Source organism: Mustelus asterias, chromosome 11, assembly GCF_964213995.1.
Source record: "Mustelus asterias chromosome 11, sMusAst1.hap1.1, whole genome shotgun sequence".
In the NCBI taxonomy this organism is placed as follows: Eukaryota; Metazoa; Chordata; class Chondrichthyes; order Carcharhiniformes; family Triakidae; genus Mustelus; species Mustelus asterias.
Genome location: NC_135811.1, coordinates 34,298,952 through 34,314,867, shown reverse-complemented (window position 1 = coordinate 34,314,867; position 15,916 = coordinate 34,298,952). Strand labels below are relative to the sequence as shown.

Below are 15,916 nucleotides of genomic sequence, written 5' to 3'. Positions count from 1 at the left end.
TTCACCAGTTGCGAATCAAATAAAGCTGTTGAAGGACACCGTACTAAACATGCTACTAAGTTAGAGTTGCTAGACAGTGTTTCATATGGATGGCTTCCTTTGTCCCTAGCTCCAACCCATTATTTGTTGCAAAGGCAAAAAATATCATGAGGGAAAGAAATGGACTGATCCATATACATTTTCCAGTGGATGGTTTTCATGTTTTAAATCCTACATCACTGCATTGAAAGGTTAGATGTATCTGGTGCACAAAAATCCACTGACCATGAAGCTGCATGACCATGAAAATACTCCGAGTTTTCTAACAAATTAATTGCCGCTCATAATCTATCCCTTGATCACATTTATAATGTCAGGTGCTTTAGCCATGCTAACTTCTCCCTCAGTGTACCTGAACAGGCGCCAGGGTGTGGCGACTAGGGGATTTTCCACAGTAACTTCATTGCAGTGTTAATGTAAGCCTACATGTGACACTAATAAATAAACTTTAAACTTTAATGCAGACAAAACTGGCTTATGTTGACGACATTTGCCGAATTCTGCCCTGGCAAGTGTGAGTGTATTTGATTCTACTGGTCTGAAGCAGAATAAAGATTGAATTACAGGCTTGCGGGTGCAAATGCTGCAGGCTCATATAAAACAAATCTTTTGGTGGTTAGAAAATATAAGTGTCCTAGGTCATTTAAAGGTGTTGCACAGTGACCTATAGTTTACCATATGCAGAGTAACGCATGGATGGCCAAAGAGATTTTTCAAGAATGGTTCCATCCACAGTGAAGGGACATATCAGGTGAAGAGACAAGGCTGAAGATAGCAAAGCTATTCTATTGCTAGACAATTGTCAAGCTCGCCCTCATGAATCTGAGTTACATAATTGACTCACCTGATGAAGGAGCAGCGCTCCAAAAGCCCGTGATTCCAAATAAACCTGTTGGACTTTAACCTGGTGTTGTGAGACTTCTTACTGTGCCCACCCCAGTCCAGCGTCGGCATCTCTACATCATGAATCTGAGTTAGTGAGTGGTAAGATTTACCAACATAACCTCATTAATTCAACTGATGGGCCAGGGTGTCATCCAGAATAAGAAATGTTATTACAGAAGAGATTTCATGAGAAAGTTAATCAATCATGCGGGCACTTTACAGAACTTTCAATCCTTAAGAGCATAAAACTTGCAATATTTAGTGTGGCCTGTGCCTGAAAATCAGTGAAAAGTACAACTTGAAGGGTTTGGAGAAAATTGTTATGTCTGATGAAAGAGATGTTGGAGGATTTAATATAAGGCCTGAGACTATCTCAAATAATGGGAATGGTGATGGATACTCCTACACACACAATCTGCAAACTTCGCCAAAGTAAGATAGGAGAGTGGCTTGAAGCTGACAAGGAGGCTGAAGTGACACGTACTATTCATGATGCAGAAATCATAGAGTGTGTTGCAAATCCTCAATAGCCAAAGGAGACTGAAAAAGGCTGTGAAGAAGATTATAATGAAGAGAAGAAAATAACTTGAGCAAATGCTGTTTCAGCTTTTGTTAAATTTGATCACATTGGGTAAATTGGCTGAAAGGCAGACTTGTTACTTGTTACATAAGAGGTTATGCAGTTGTACATTCGGCACTCTGCTTTCATGCAGAAAAAGGCAGACGGCAAATAGGCAAGCTAACATCAGGGATTTATTCATTGCAGCATCCAGGGCTTGGAAAAGGGCACAATCTCCCACGCCAGTTGTAAAATATGCTGAAGATTAATTCTCTTGAGTACCTGGTATATTGTATTACTTTATATCTTAATTTATTTTAATGTACTCTTGAAGATTAGAAGTAAAAAGAATGCTGTTCTTTACATATTAGTTTATGCTACAAATATTGCAGTGTATCCATTGGTAACTGGAACTCTCCATTAACTAGCAATTTTGCTTAACCGGCACCCCTCTTGTGTTGGATAATAAAGATTTGACTCTATCATGGTCACACTTCTCCTGATAACATTACAACCCCCAAAAAACTGCATTCTTCCAACCTGGATCTCTTGTGCACTTCTACCACTTCTTCCTCTCCGCCCCACTATTTTCAGCCTTGCCTTCAGCCATTGAGGGCGGGAGGCCTGAAATTCCCTCCCAAAACATCGCCACCTCTGACTCCTCCTTTAAATTGCTCTTTAAAGTCTACCTCACTGACCAAGTTTTTTGCTCACCCGTCCAATGGTCCAAATGTTGTTTTCAAAATAATGATAAAGCTAAAGCTTTATCACCTTTTATGTCACCGCACTTGATGCAGGACTTTTAAGTAAGGGGCAGCTTTGTGAATACCTAGAAGTTTCCGTCCAAATTGCACGTTTCTGCACTTAACTGTGTGAAAGCATTATCTCACTGTCTGCCTCATTGATGATGTGGAGATGCCGGCGTTGGACTGGGGTAAACACAGTAAGAAGTTTAACAACACCAGGTTAAAGTCCAACAGGTTTATTTGGTACCAAACTACCAAATAAACCTGTTGGACTTTAACCTGGTGTTGTTAAACTTCTTACTGTGCCTCACTGATGACATGCATTGAATGGTGTGACATTGTGTTTGTGTGGTATATCCAAACTCAACTCACTGCAGAATGCAGATATATGCAGATAAGTCTTGTCGTTTCAATGACATGATAAGTGTTGATGTGTTAATTACTACAATCAACCTCTCTGTCACTGAATATTCACTAGCACAGGTGTGAATTCACATTTTTTTAAGTATTAATTGTCGCTGGAGAGTTTAAAAATGTAAAATTTTGAATAAAAAAGTACTTTTTCTGTTTCTTTTCCCTCTCTTCCTTTTTTATTTCTCTTTCTGAGCCTGAGTTGACACGGATTCTAATTTACACTTCCCACTCAGACCCTGCAGTTTATTCAGAAACCTTCAGCCTGATTGATTACAGAGCCACAATTGCTTTTTCTGTTCACTCAGGTCCCTCTGTTATCAGCTCACAAGTACAACAACTTGCCACCCAAAAAACTTCAAAACCTAAGCATACAAGGCCAAGTCTAACTAATGGTAGATGCTGTTAGATGACCTGCTACAGCAAAATCTTTGGCACCGTATCAACTTTAGTCAGAATCCCCTCTTCCACAGTAGGATGGGGTGGTTTACTATGTTAAAAATAATACATAAATGCAGGGTGTTGTTGATGAAAACTTAGTTTTTATAGATTATTCATTCATAATTTTAGCCAAATATATTTATCTTGGCCAGAATCTTCTGGCCATTCACGGTGGCACAATTCTCTGGTCCAGCTGACGGCGCAACCTCAGCCACGGGTGTCCAGGCAACGTGGGGTGGCTTCAAAGAGAGTTCCCATGGATTCAAGAGTCAATGTTGAGGAATTCCATGACCAATCTCACCTGACTATATATTACTGTGCCCTACAATATTGGGGATCTGAACTGCTGTGGGACAGGACATGCCCAATGATTTTAAAATGCTCATCTTTATGTTCAAGTCATGGCCTCACCCCTCCCTCTCCATGTAATCTGCTTAGCTGGACAACTCTCTGGAGGACTCAGTGTTCCTCTGACTCTGGCCTTTTGCACATTCCCCATTTCCTTCATCTCGCCACCGATGGCTGTGCCCTCAGTCATCTGAGCCCAACATTCTGGAATTCCCTCCATAAACCTTTCAACCCTACTCTTTTCTTCTGAGATGCTCCTTACTATCTACATCTTTGACCAAGTTTTTCATTATTTGACCTAATATTTCCTTTTTTGGTTGTGTCATTTTTTGCCTGATTACACTCTTGTGCATTGCCTTACGACATTTAACTGCATGAAAAAGACTATGCAAGTTATTGTTCTTGATGGCATCACTAACCCATTAAAGTGGATTAAGATTTATGCTAAAAGAGCAGAAAGACTAAAGTCAAACAAATAGTAGTATTCAATATCAAACCTTCAGGAACAAACAAATACATAAAAACATTGTGATTAACTTCAGCAAGAATTGATTATTGTCTTCTTTTTTTTTCAGACCAGCGCCCAAGAAGCCTCAGCAATATAGTAAAATTAACCAACGTTGTTGATATCAAATGATGGATGAACTTTACCTGCCAGCAACTGACCAAACATGTTTGCACTATGTGAAAATTCTAAATGGACGGTATCCTCTTATTAACCAGCATTGCGAGCAGGAATGGTTTTGCTACATATCCATAATCTGCGTCAGCATTTCTTGACTGGCATGGGCAAAGGATGGCAAGGAGTAGATGACTGCCAAGCTATTCCTTTCCCCGTAACTAGACGAGGAAATAATTTTTATGTGTATATAGTTGGGAGATGCTGATACATAGAATATCAATGTTTTATACAATGAAAGTGGCCCTGCTAACCCACTATCAATAATCTCTCCTGGTACCACAAAGAATCTTAGCAACATGCTGTAGTGGCTTGATTGTACCATATCACTGGCTGTTTTTTGGTGTAACGTCTGCTTCCACCCTAAAAATGCATTTAGTTCCATTTTTTTAAACTAATATGTCATCAGAGCAAATTACTTAAGGCAGTAAAAGCACCAAAATATACGAGTGCCTTCACTGTATAAACAAGACACCACATGGACATAATGCCCTCGTGTATTATGTAATCAGATCCACTCATTGTAGAAGTGTTGGACGACAGCAGGACATATATTGCAGTCATAAAATCAATCAAATCTCTGTGTGACTTATGAAACCACATGGTTAGGCATTTTAATTTAATAGGAGTGTTGCATGTCTTGATAGTGATTGACCAATTTGAAAAGCATCCTTATACTGTAAGAGGTAAGCTCACACCACCAAAGTTGTGGTCAAATTAGTTGGTGCTTAACATATTTTGTGTACTATAATAGAACTGATAGGTAAAGGGATTCTGAGCTCCTGTTTTTGGTGCTGTGGCTCCTTATGGTGCTGTGTACTTGCTCAGGTACGTGTAAATTATTAATTTATGTTGAATATTTATTGCAATGCAGTGCACTGTGGTAGACACTTTTACAGTAGCTGAATTTTCTTAAAGGAAAAATTCTCTTGAGTGTCATAATTGTGATCATTTTCAGTGAAAAACATTCTGCCTAATTGCAACTAAGCAGAATAAATGTATTTGCTCTAAAGTTACTAGGGCACCAATAAACACAATGTGCTATTATTCTTAAGCAGCAGGAATTTTAAAAAGAAAATCAGATTCGGATGAGGAATTCAGCACAGATTGGATTGATTCACAGAATTCACCCAAATCAAATCACTGCATTGTTTCCTTTTCAGGTCAAACATTTTGTAAAATGATTTTTAAAAATTCCAGACTTGTTATTAGTATCTGATGTAGTTTATTGATTAAACTATACCCACATTTTTGTAGCATTTACATATACTAGAAGGTCAGCTAGCCACTCAGAGCTCTTATTTTTAAATGAAATGTATGTAACATTCCATTTAAGCTTGTTCAAGCTTGTTGTATGTTTTAGGTTTGACGGGGAAACACTTCCGCAGTTCGTTTTCCTCCGCCGTTGATTCAAGATTATGCTTGTGAACTGTCCATTATTCACTAAACTCAGTGTTCAAATACTTCCGTTGTGTCGCTAGTTATTTTGTACATCAGTGAACTTTAATTCTTTGAGATCACACTAGCAACTTTATACCAAAATAAAGAACAGAATTTCGTTTATTTGGTTATGTGTGAAATTATAACAGCATTAGCTAGAAAAGATGGACTGGAAGAATCTCTTTTCCATGCATGTGTTTTAACTATGAAATATTGATTAACATTTCTACTTATCACATACTGGTGAAAAATTGATGTCTACCACATATTGTTTCGTAAAGAGCATTTAGAATAACCCTGTGAGTCAGGGAAATATGCCAACTTTCCTTACACACAGCAACCTACTTAATAAATAGCTGCAAGAAGAGGTTGTTACTCAGAAGCTAACTCTTTATTTTGACTTTCAAACAACCTTATAAATCTAACACTGGATAAAAGCAAATTACTGCGGATGCTGGAATCTGAAACCAAAAGAGAATAAAATGCTGGAAAATCTCAGCAGGTCTGACAGCATCTGTAAGGAGAGAAAAGAGCTGATGTATCGAGTCCAGCTGATCCTTTGTCAAAGCAGCACGGTAGCACAGTGGTTAGCACTGCTGCTTCACAGCTCCAGGGTCCTGGGTTCGATTCCTGGCTTGGGTCACTGTCTGTGTGGAGTTTGCACATTCTCCTCGTGTCTGTGTGGGTTTCCTCCGGGTGCTCCGGTTTCCTCCCACAGTCCAAAGATGTGCAGGTTAGGTTGATTGGCCAGGTTAAAAATTGCCCCTTAGAGTCCTGAGATGCGTAGGTTAGAGGGATTAGCGGGTAAATATGTGGGGGTAGGGCCTGGGTGGGATTGTGGTCGGTGCAGACTCGATGGGCCAAATGGCCTCCTTCTGCACTGTAGGGTTTCTATGATTTCTAAAAGGCACAGAAAGTGGGAGATATTTATACTGCAGGGTGAGGGAATGAAAGATGAGTCATAGCCACAGAAACCAGAGGAAAAGACTGCTAGTAACTGTCCCCAGAGAGAGTAAAGGGTGTGAATGGCCAAACGGCAGAGAAGCTGTAAGCTGTGACAGATGGAGATGGTGGGGGGGAATGGAACAGAGGTAAAATGTAGAAAAGGGTAAGCAGGGGGGGAGAAATGGTAAGGGAAGGAGGATGAAGTAGGGAGAAGGAAAGAGGTGGGGGGGAAGAAAAATGAAGAAAAACCATAAAGAAATAAAAGGTAGACAACAGTAAAAAAATTAAATAAAATAGAATGAAAACAAAGGGGGCCGAGGTGGGGTACAGCAAATCATCTGAAGTTGTTGAATTTGATGTTGAGACCGGAAGGCTGTAATGTGCTTAGCCAGAAGATGGTACACCAACATCAACACCAACATCGAATTCAACAACTTCAGATGATTTGCTCTACCCCACCTCAGCCCCCTTTGTTTTCATTCTATTTTATTTAATTTTTTTACTGTTCTCTACCTTTTATTTCTTTATAGTTTTTATTCATTTTTCTTCCCCCCTCCCTCTTTCCTTCCCCCTACTTCATCCTCCTTCCCTTACCTTTTCTCCCCCCCTCCCCGCTTACCCTTTTCTGTGGCTATGACTCATCTTTCATTCCCTCCCCCTGCAGTATAAATATCTCCCACTTTCTATGCCTTTTAGCTTTGACAAAGGGTCATATGGAATCGAAACGTCAGCTCTTTTCTCTCCTTACAGATGCTGCCAGACCTCCTGAGATTTTCCAACTTTTTCTCTTTTGCTCATAAATCTAACAGCGGAATTCGGTAACTAAACCAATATCATGACCTATTGCAGTACAATCCACTATTGGGAAACAAGACATTCTGAATTATAACAACTTTAGTTGCAATCTCTATTTACAGCTTTTAGATAAAGTATCGGGAATATGTACACTAATGTCCGTGACAATAATAAGTCAAATCAAATCGGGAAGGTGTGCAGGTAAAGCACGTAGCTTTTCACGTCTCCAAAGGGTGGCACATTGGCACAGTGGTTAGCACTGCTGCCTCACAGTACCAGGTTCAATTCCGGCCTCAAGTAACTGTGTGGAGTTTGCACGTTCTCCCTTTGTGTTTCCTCCGGGTGCTCCGGTTTCCTCCCCGTCCAAAGATGTGCAGGTTAGGTTGATTGGTTGTGCTAAATTGCCCCTTAGTGTCAGGGTAAATACGTGGGGTTGCAGGGATAGGGCCTGGATGGGATTGTTGCTGGTACAGGCTCAATGGACCAAATTCTTCTGCACTGTAAGGATTCTATGAACAAACCTGCTGCAAAACAAATTCAGCCCTTTATGCTCAGCATATCAAATCATGATTAGGAAAAGATGTTCTATCTACTCTTTTAGTCTCCTGTATACTGAATTCTAAAGTAATTTTCTCTTTCTGAATCTTATGTACAGAACCTTGATTAAAAAGTAAAAATAAAAAAGCAAACAATGAATGATGCAAAAATGAAATACAAACAGAATATGTTGGAAATGCACATTAAGTCAATTAACACACTAAAGCTGAGAGATCATGAGTCCACGGATATGTATCATTAAAAACTGGATCATATTGTCACCAAATCCACTCAGTATGAAATGTCCTATTTATTTGAAATTATGTTTACATTTGTGTCCATTTCTCTGTCAACAGATGATCTGCTCTGTGCTGCATTCTTAAATAAAGTGATCTCTAACATTATTTTCTACTTCCTACCAAAATCCAGAAGCCAATCCTTTATTTTACAAGATTAAATTTTTTTTAATATAATGCATCACAACTCTCTGAGAGGTGCCCTGTTTATTATGGTTAAAAGCTACTGGTGCCCGATGTTGGAACATTAACTGAAGGGATAGTTGGAGGCAGATGTAGTCCAGGCAACCGAATTCAAAGTAAGCACTGGCAGAAACACGGCAGTCCCATCTAACGCCTCTTGGATTTACTGACATGTAGCCAAACAGACCAATGGACAAATAAAGGATCTTGCACCCTCGCAAGAAAATACAGGGAATCCTGAAAAATATTCAGACATGTTAACACACATAATTTATTGCCAGTAAGATTTCCAACTTGAGAAGCACAATTTAGTCAGTGAGTAAAAAGTGATTGGGGTGAAACATGAATACAAGAGCAGAACACTGGGCATCCGAGACCAAATAATGCTGAAAATACTCTGTAGATTAGGCAGCATTTGTGGTTAGAAATAGAGTTAATACTCAGGTCGAGACGTCATCGCGACCTGAAATGTTAACTCTCGTTCCTCTCCACAAATGCTGCCTGACCTGTTGAGTGTTTCCAGCACTCCCAGTGATTGGGATAAGTTTGCCTGTGACCTCGGCAATCTCTGTATTTCCTGAATCTTCCTTCATCTTGGAAATTTTCATCGTCTCCCATGGTCTTCCAGCAGACTGATCACATTCTGTAGAATAGAACATAAACAATACATCGTCAGATAACAGTCAAAATTAATTATTCTGTAAATAAAATATTGATCCATCACTGAATCCATAAAATTGATCACGACGGTGTAAAATACCTCTGTGCTAAAGGACTTGGCCATGTCTAGGATACTTGTCCCATACTGGAATCAAACAGAGAGAGATGTAAGAATCTGCAGGTCTAAAAACTCACTCATGTTGACATCTTTTTCTACAAATGCCATTCTTAAACTACTCTATTAACATACATTATGCAACCAATTCAGATCTTGGGGAATATGTACATTGGCTACACCTTTCTAAAAAACTGTATTGATGTTTTTGAGTATTATGAAAAATACTGATTATATATTTCAAATACATACAACACTGGTTAGCACTGCTGCTTCACAGCTCCAGGGTCCCGGGTTCGATTCCCGGCTCGGGTCACTGTCTGTGTGGAGTTTGCACATTCTCCTCGTGACTGCGTGGGTTTCCTCCGGGTGCTCCGGTTTCCTCCCACAGTCCAAAGATGTGCGGGTTAGGTTGATTGGCCAGGTTAAAAATTGCCCCTTAGAGTCCTGGGATGCGTAGGTTAGAGGGATTAGTGGGTAAATATGTGGGGGTAGGGCCTGGGTGGGATTGTGGTCGGTGCAGACTCGATGGGCCAAATGGCCTCCTTCTGCACTGTAGGGTTTCTATGATTCTATGGAACACAAATAACATTTTGATAAAAGTGTGCGTAAAGCTGATTGATTGAATTCAATTCCTGGCTGAGGAAAGTTTAGTTGATTATTTATTTTGTGTCACATCGGAATGCAGTCACAAGCAAAGGGTAAGGAATGTGTATTTCCACTTTCTTTTGAGGAGAGATTAACCGACTTAACGGATGGTGGTATAAGGCAAAAGGAAGTGGTAATTAGACAAGTAAAGGAACTAAAGACCTCGGACTAGAGGAGGTATAAATGGGAATATCAGAATCAACACCAACAGCTGCCTGAGTAAACATAGAAATTAGAAGCAGGAATAAGTCATTCGGCCCTTCGAGCCTGCTCCGCCATTCATTTTGATCATGGGTGATCATTGAATTCAATATCCTGATTTTCACCCCCCCCCCCCCCCCCCCCGCTCCTTTCCTCCCATATCCCTTGATCCCTTTAGCCCCAAGAGTTTTATCTAATTTCTTGAAAACAGACAACGTTTTGGCCTCAATTACATTCTATGGTAGTGAATTCCACACATTCACCACTTTCTGGGTGAAGAAATTTCTCCTCACCTCAGATCTAAAAGGTCTACCCCGTATCCTCAAACTATGACCCCTAGTTCTGGACTCCCCCCACCATTGGGAACATTCTTTCTGAATCTACCCTGTCTAATCCTGTTAGAACTGTATAGGTTTCTATGAGATCCCTTCTCACCCTTCTAAACTCCAGTGAATATAATCCTAACTGACTTAGTCTCTCCTCATATGACAGACCTGCCATCCCAGGAATCAGCCTGGTAAACCTTCGCCGTACTCCCTCTATAGCAAGGACATTGTTGCTCAGATAAGGGCACTAAACCGCACACAATACTCCAGGTGTGGCCTCACCAACACCCTATACAATTGGGGCAAAACGTCCCTATTCCTATACTCAAATCCTCTCACTATGAAGGCCAACCTACATCTTTGGCTTGGAGTCTTCCCCCTGCATAGTGGACACTTACCTTCATCTTCAGGATTCTGGTTTCACCTGGATTGCTCCCTGTGACCTCCTGTCCTCTCTGGATCTTTTCATTGAGAACTGTGGGCGTGACATTGACTATCTCAATTTCTCTGCTCCCTTCACTCACTTCAACCTACTTCCCCCTAAAATTGTAGCACTTCATTCTTTCGGGTCCAGCCTAAAATTGTCATCAAACCTGCTGGCACGGGTGGTGTGTTTGGCAAACAAACCATTGTCTGGTGGAGGCTGAGTGCCAAACTCTCTCACACCTCTTCTATCTCCCATGGACCTTGAACCACAAGTGAACATCAAGGCATTACTTCTAAGACAATCTTTGACCTTATACCTTCTGGCACTCCTCTCCCCATGCCTCCAACTTTATAGGCTCCAATTCCACACAGCCTGCATCTATCTCTTTCCGAGGAACCACAAACAAGACTGCCATCAATCAGTTAAGGCCATTTATGCCCCACAAAATGAATATATTATTCTTATTTCAACTTTTTCTTTCCTTGTCAAGTCTCTTCCCACCCACATCTGCAACTCTCCCAATGCATTCCATCATCTGTACAGCTTCCTGGCCCTAACCATCTTCTTTCCATCGTGGATAAATTCCACCTTCCACTTGCTTTCACATGGTCTATTCTGACTCTTCCCTTCCTTCCCTGACTCTTCTGTCTCTGTTTTCTTTTGAGGACAGGCTATTGACCAATATCCACTATCACTCCACCAACTTGCAAAGCTACCTTGACTACACTTCCTCCAACCCGCTTCCTGTAAGGATTTTATTCCATTCTCCCAGTTTCTCTGTCACCAGCGTACCTATTCTGATGATTCCACTTTCCATACCAGTGCTTCCGTTAGGTCTTCCTTTTTCCTCAACTGAGGATTCCACCCTCACTGAGGTTGTCAAGGGCCCCAAACATGTCCATTCCATTTCCCACAATTCTGTTTTCAGCACTTTTCTTCCCTTGCTAGGAAGCACAATAGGATTCCCCTTGTCCACACCTTCCACCCCACCAGCCTTTGCCTTCAATTAGATTGTTCTTGGTTATCTCCTGCATATGCCATCATCAAACACATCTTCTCCTCCCTCCCCTTTCGGCATTCTGACAGGACCACTACCTCAGTTGCTTCTCAATCACCCCCCCTGACAATCCCTTCTTTCCCACAGTCCCTTCCCATGCAAGTGCAGGAGACGCAACACTTGTCCTTTTAATTCCTTCCTTCCCACTGTCTAGGGCCCAAACAATTCTTCCCAGTGAAACAGAGATCTGCATGCACTTCTTCCAGTGTGGCCACCTCTACAGTGGGGAGACTGAATGCAGATTGGAAGACAGCCTTGCAATTCAATCTGATCCATTCAATCAGATAGCGTGATTCCGAGCTTCTAGTAATTTGCCATTTTAATTCTCCAGCCCACTTCTACTCCTTTGGCCTCTTATAGTGTTTCAATAAATTTCAGTGTAAGTTCCAGGAACAGCACCTCACCTTTCAATTAGACACTTTACAGACTCTGGGGTTCAATGCTGAGTTCAAGAATTTCTGGTCATAGCCTCTACCCCCACTTCTGCAAACAGCATCTGTTGGGAGTCATTTACTATTACCATTTACACCTCCTCAATACTCACCTTCTGTTTCTTTACAGAGATTACCTTTAGTTCTTCCCACAACCTCCCTCCATCTCCCCAAATCATCGTACTTGCTGAAAACCTGCAGTTAGTCTCTATGGACGGATGCTGGCCAGCCAGCGTTTTCTGTTTTATATCCACTTCCGGAGTGAATTGTTGAACTCTCAAACAATTTTATGGCGGGGGTGTACTTGAAGGCCCACAGAAATTCAGAGCCTCGATATTCTATCTCATTTCATGTAAAGATCACCAGATAAAAGAAGCTGCCTATTTTAAAGCACGAACGTGGCTCTGTTATAATTACCTCATTTGTTACAGAAGGATCAGCCCCATTCTTCAGCAGTAGGTGGACCAGGGTATCATGGCTGTTGAGCACGGCAATCTACAATTTTAAATACATGGTACATAATGAACCATATGAAACTTCGAATGCCCAGTGTGAAGTGTCAATTTATAGTTAAGGACATGACTGACTGACCGAACCAGATCTCACCATGGCCAAATTTGGTAATGGATGGCCAAACACTAACTGTGGTCAAGACCTCAAACAGGAAGAAATTAAAGTGCATATTGTGCCAGGGGAGTGATGAGGGGAGGAGATTGTGAAGGTTGCTAATCAAAAGGGCACGAAGGATGGCACGGTGGCACAGTGGTTAGCACTGCTGCCTCACAGCTCCAGGGACCTGGGTTTGATTCCTGGCTTGGATCACTGCCTGTGTGGAGTTTGCACATTCTCCCCGTGTCTGCGTAGGTTTCCTCCGGGTGCTCCGGTTTCCTCCTACAGTCCAAAGATGTGCGGGTTAGATGCATTGGCCATGCTAAATTATAAGATATAGGAGCAGAATTAGGCCATTCGGCTCCGCCATTCGATCATGGCATGATATGCTCCTCATCCCCATTTTTCTGCCTTCTCCTCATAACCCTTCAACTCATTACCAGTTAAAAATCTGTCTAACTCCTCCTTAAATTTACTCACTGTCCCAGCATCCACAACCCTTTGGGAGAAGTAATTTCTCCTCAACTCTTGTTTTAAATTTGTTACACCTTATCCTAAAACTATGACCTCTCGTCCTAGAATGCCCCACAAGAGGAAGCATCCACTCCATGTCTACTTCATCATCTTGTATACCTCAATTTGATCTCCCCTCATTCTTCTAAATTCCAGAGAGTATAGGCCTAAACTGTTCAATCTCTCTTCATACGACAAACCCCTCATCTCTGGAATCAATCTAGTGAACCTCCTCTGACAGCCTCCAATGCTACTGCATCTTTCCTCAAATAAGGGGACCAAAACTGTGCACAATACTCCAGGTGCGGCCTCACCAATGCCTTGTATAGTTGCAACAATACTTCCTAATCTTATTCCTTTTACTGTAAATGCCAATATTCCATTTGCTTTCTTTATTATCTGCTGTACCTGCATGTTAGTTTTCTGTGACTCATGAATGAAGACACCCAGATCCCTCTGCACCGGAGCACCCCAGAGTCTCTCCCCATTTAGATAACAAGTTGCCTTCCCATTTTTCCGAACAAAATGCATGACCTCACACTTATCCACATTAAACTCCATCTGCCACATTTTGGCCCACTCTCCTAACCTATCCATATCCATTTGTAAGGTTCTTATTTCCTCATTGCAATTTACTGTCCCACCTATTTTTGTGTCATCTGCAAATTTGGCTATAGAGCCTTCTATCCCTGTATCCAAGTTGTAAATATAGATTGTAAATAGCTGGGGCCAAGGACCGAATCCCACTCGTTACTTCTTGCCATCCAGAAAAAAAAACATTTATCCTGACTCTCTGTCTTCTGTCCATCAGCCAGTCACCTATGCGAGTTAATAAACTACCCCTAATCCGACGTGATCTAATCTTGTGAATTAACCTTTTGTATGGCACCTTATCAAACACCTCCCAGAAGACCAGGTGTACTACATCTACAGGATCCCTATAATCCACTTTCCTTGTTACATTCTCAAAGAACTCTCGCAGATTAGTCAAACATGACTTGCCTTTCATAAAACCATGCTGACTCTGATGGATGGCATTTTGACTTTCCAAATATCCTGATATTGCTTCTTTGATAATTGATTCTAACACTTTCCCAACAACAGATGTTAAAATAACTGGTCTGTAATTTCCTACATTTTGCCTCCCTCCCTTTTTGAATAAAGGCATTATATTAGCATTTTTCCAATCCATTGGAACCTTTCCAGTGTCCAGGGAATTTTGGAATATTATAACCAATGGATCCACTATACACTATCTCCACCACCACTTACTTTAATACCCTAGGATGTCGGCCATCAGCCCGGGGGACTTATCTGCCCTCAATCCTAATAGTTTGCTGAGTACCTTTTCCCTATCAATGTTGATTGTTCTACGTTCTACCCTTTCTATTGCCTCTGACTTGCCCGTTCCTATAGGAATGGTACTCGTATCCTCCACCGTGAAAACTGAGCCAAAGTATTGATTTAGCATCTCTGCCATTTCCGTGTTCCCCCCAATTAACTCTCCGGTTTCATCTTCCAAGGGACCAACATTCACCCTAATGACTCTCTTCCCTTTTATATACCTATAGAAGCTTTTGCTATCCTTCTTGATATTTTGCACTAGTTTTCTTTTGTAATTTACCCTTAGCTCGTTTTATCACTTTTTTAATATCCCTTTGTTTATGTTTGAAAGCTTCTCAATCTTCCAGCCTGCCACTGGCCTTTGCAATATGATATACCTTAGTTTTTGTCTTTATATCGTCCTTGATCTCCTTATTTAGCCATGGATGTTTTTTACCCCTCTTACCATCTTTCTTCCTCACTGGGATATATTTTAGCTGTGAGGACTTGAGTATCTCTTCAAACAACTGCCACAGCTCATCCGCTGTCCTACCTCTACTCGGGCCAAATCTGTCCTCATGCCTATGTAATTTCCTTTGTTTAATTCCAGAACGCGAGTGTGGGACTCCACTTTCTCATTCCCAAACAGAATTTTGAATTCTATCATACTATGGTCACCACTCCCCAGAGGATCCTTAACTATGAGGTCATCAATTAATCCCTCCTCATTACACAATACCAATCCAGAATAGCCTGCTCCCTGGGTGGTTCCACAGCACACTGTTCCAAGAAACAGTCTCTGATACATTCAATGAACTCTGCCTCCAGGCTACCCTTGCCAATTTGATTTTTCCAATCTCTGTGCATATTAAATTCACCATTGCCATACCTTTCTTGCAAGCCCCCAGAATTTCCTGGTTTATACTGTGCCCCACTGCAGAATACTGCTAGGGGACCTATAGATTTCTCCAACCAAGTACTTCATTCCTTTGCTATTTCTTATTTCTACGCAGACTGCTTCCACATCTTTATCTCTCGTTCTTATGTCATTTCTCATTACAGCGCTGATCCCTTCCTTCACCAGCAAAGCTACACCACCTCTTTTTCCTTTCAGTATATCTTTCTGAAATCCTGAGTACCCTGAGATATTCAATTCCCAGACCTGGTCTCCTTGTAACCATGTCTCAGTAACCACCACCAAATTATACCCTTCTGTTTCTACTTGTGCCGTTAACTCATTAATTTTGTTCCGAATGCTTCGTGCATTTAGATACAAAGCTTTTAAATTTGTTCTACTATTAA

The 15,916-nt window shown here is 41.2% G+C and overlaps 2 protein-coding genes across 2 annotated transcripts in view; one reads left to right on the top strand and one right to left on the bottom strand.

Moving 5' to 3' along the window:
• Positions 1 to 5,670, top strand: part of adam12a (ADAM metallopeptidase domain 12a) — a 347,620-nt gene extending 341,950 nt beyond the window's left edge. The window contains exon 23 of the mRNA XM_078223418.1: positions 4,005 to 5,670. Within this exon, the coding sequence (XP_078079544.1) occupies positions 4,005 to 4,056 (52 nt within the window). The 3' untranslated portion in view covers positions 4,057 to 5,670. The remainder of the gene's footprint in view (positions 1 to 4,004) is intronic.
• Positions 5,671 to 8,908: 3,238 nt separating this feature from the next.
• fank1 (fibronectin type III and ankyrin repeat domains 1) overlaps positions 8,909 to 15,916 on the bottom strand; it is a 59,021-nt gene continuing 52,013 nt past the window's right edge. The window contains exons 8-9 of the mRNA XM_078222904.1: positions 12,587 to 12,664; positions 8,909 to 8,947 (exon numbers count right to left, since the gene is read on the bottom strand). Of these exons, the coding sequence (XP_078079030.1) occupies positions 8,909 to 8,947; positions 12,587 to 12,664 (117 nt within the window). The remainder of the gene's footprint in view (positions 8,948 to 12,586; positions 12,665 to 15,916) is intronic.